The sequence below is a fragment of the Phyllostomus hastatus genome, unplaced genomic scaffold (genome assembly GCF_019186645.2).
Source record: "Phyllostomus hastatus isolate PE091 unplaced genomic scaffold, TTU_PhHast_1.1 phas_scaffold_255, whole genome shotgun sequence".
Taxonomy (NCBI): Eukaryota; Metazoa; Chordata; class Mammalia; order Chiroptera; family Phyllostomidae; genus Phyllostomus; species Phyllostomus hastatus.
The window spans coordinates 1113699-1116487 of NW_025334019.1; the positions used below are offsets into that span (position 1 = coordinate 1113699).

Below are 2789 nucleotides of genomic sequence, written 5' to 3' on the forward strand. Positions count from 1 at the left end.
TTCCTGGATGAGGATATTTTTTAAAGTGAAATTTTTTAAAACAAGCATATAGTAGAGTCAAAACATTAAAACTATCTAAGCATCAAGAACTATAAATACATTGTGGTCCCAGTTGGGTTTCCTGCTTAAACATGAGTGTACACACATGTGTAGTTCAAAAAGAAACATGAAGGAAACTTTCAAAAAGTTCCAGGAGGTTTTCCTGGGTGGAAAGACCCTGGAGCATACTTGCTCATCATTTCATAAATTTCTTTAACTGCACAACACATTCAACAACCATGTTTTCGTTCCATCTATGGAAAGCAATGTTTTAGGAAAGAATTCTGGAATGGAGGGAAACCTGGCACACAAAATAGGATTCAGCAAATGAACTATTCACATGAAATCCGAAGTTCTTGTGTTACTGTATGCCACGTCCTCTTCCAACCATGTTGTCTGACAAGGTCCGAACGTGGAAAGAAGGAATTCAAGGAATCCATCTTCCTGGAAGAGAATGTGGCATACAAAGGGGGACGGTAATTTTCCTGGGGATTTCTCTTAATAATTTCCTTGCTGATATTAATCATGGTCTTACTTTGTACCCTGATTCCCATAAGAACAGGCCATGAGGAGAAAAAGGCTTGAAGTGAGTCAATGATTAACTTTGAGGGAAATTCTGAAGGGACAACTAGTTCTCCCCAGACTATTGAATCCTGCCCAAATTGTTTAAACAAGGTGTTTATAAACCTGAATAAGAAATTATCCCTGATTGTTCCCATAAAAGAATTCATGAATCAGTTACAAAAGGCTAAATTATTGGCAGACTTTCCCACACCTGTTCCTTACCCATAGATACAAAGAGTCTTCCAAGAAAACAAGAAAAAAAACTATATAGACCCCTACCTACAGCCCAGGGATACCCCTGGGTAGCATATTGGATTAATAGCAAATTATGGTATCCCCTCCAATAAAATAGCCCCTGAATGTCTAAAACTTGTTGGAGTAAAAGCCCCTCCTTTACCTTGAATAGGAACATATATCAATTAGAATTAGACAGGCAAAGAAATAATAAAAGCTGGTTACCTATTACAAACTAAGCACATAGAAACAATTACCAGGGAGTCACAGTCCATAGTACATAAAATAATTTAGACAGAAAAGATAGATAGCCAAGTTAGACATCACAAAGGCCTTATAATAAATTTTGTATAACCTCTACTCAATCTGGCATATTCTTTCGCCCCATGACAAATTCTCAGAACTTTAATAAAAAAATAAGACATTCAAATTCTGTACATATAGCTATTTCTAATTGTCTGAGGTCACTAAACTAGCATGACGCAATATCCGGGTAAAAAATTTCCTGCTTCGCCTAACTGCAAATGTTAATCACTACCAAAAATGAAAATATAAAAACCTGCTTGTACTTTCAATAAACGGAACGGAGCTTCACTGTCCTTTGAGTCATGTTGTCATCTGTCTCCCATTGCCGATGCCTTACACACCTTTCAGGACCCCTGGATCTAGCTGCGGACGAACAGAGGCAATTGCACTCACCCTCAAGCATCGGGTACGTGCCAGCCTCACTGTGGAGAACACGTGTGGCCTTGATTTGATGTGACAAGTGCCTAGCAGGCACTTTCTTTCCCAAGGACCTTAAATAAAGCCCCCTTCGCCTCCTTGTTTTGCACGCTGTAGATGATGGGGTTGAGCATGGGAGTGAGGACCACGTACAGCACAGAGAGCAGCCGGTCTCGCAAGCCCGAGTATGCAGAGCTGGGAAGGATGTAGCAGAGCCCTGAAGTGACGTAGAAAATACAGACCACAGTGACGTGAGCGCCACAGGTGGAAAAGGCTTTCCTTCGGCCCTCAGCACAGTGGACCCTGAGAACAGCGGCCACAATGTGCATATAGGAGATGACAACCAGGGCGCAGGGGGCAAGAGCCACCAGAAAACCAAAGAAGACCAGGGCGAGTTCACTTGCCTGCGTGCTGGAGCAAGAGAGTTTGAGCAGTGGAGGGAGGTCACAGAAGAAGTGAGTGATGAGGCGAGGTCCGCAGAATTTGAGTAGAGCTGCAAGGGTGGTGTGGGTGAGTGCATTGGCCAAGGCAAGAAGGCAGGAGATTGAAGCTAGTCCTGCCCGGGTTCTTAAGAATATCTGGGCAAGACAAGCACGATAGGGCATGGTCCGCACTGGTGCCAGCAGATGCACCAGCACCTGAGGCACCGTGTTGGAGACATAGGCAGTGTCCAGCAGCGACAGGTTGGCTAAGAAGAAGTACACGGGAGTGTGGAGCCGGGAGTCCATTACAATGAGGCTGACGATGCCCAGGTTCCCAACCACAGCCACTATGTAGACCAGCAGGAAGATGGCAAAGAGCAAGGGCCTCAACTCCTCTGTGTCAGTCAACCCTTCCAGAAGGAACTGGGACACTAGGGTCCCATTTTCCAGCCACATGGAACCACGCACAGAAACCTGCACCTGTAGAGTCCCACAGAGACTCAGATGAGGGAGTAAGTTCGGAGTTCAATTGACAAAGGGAGTGGGGGTGAGGGAAGGTCCAGAGACAAAGCAGACAGCTTTCAAGCTGACGGGATGAAGACTCAGGATTGGAGGAAAGGAGGTCAAGCTGAAGAGCCCAGCGGGAAGGTAGAGGCCAGCAGAATGGAAAGGGTAGCCCCCTCAGCCCCCACACCAAGAGGAGGTGCACACGCCTTGACGTCACAGTGCACGCACCTCCTGTCAGGGTATCAGAGTCAACCCCTCAGAATCCTCTCCCTGAATAAATGACCCTGGACCTTGTAACTT

The 2789-nt window shown here is 45.4% G+C and overlaps 1 protein-coding gene across 1 annotated transcript; it reads right to left on the reverse strand.

Moving 5' to 3' along the window:
• Window positions 1–1607: 1607 nt before the first annotated feature.
• Window positions 1608–2438, reverse strand: LOC123804938 (olfactory receptor 3A1-like). Its single transcript, XM_045817375.1, has one exon. It carries the CDS (start codon window positions 2436–2438, stop codon window positions 1608–1610), a length of 831 nt encoding a protein of 276 aa, XP_045673331.1.
• Between the last annotated feature and the right edge of the window lie 351 nt (window positions 2439–2789).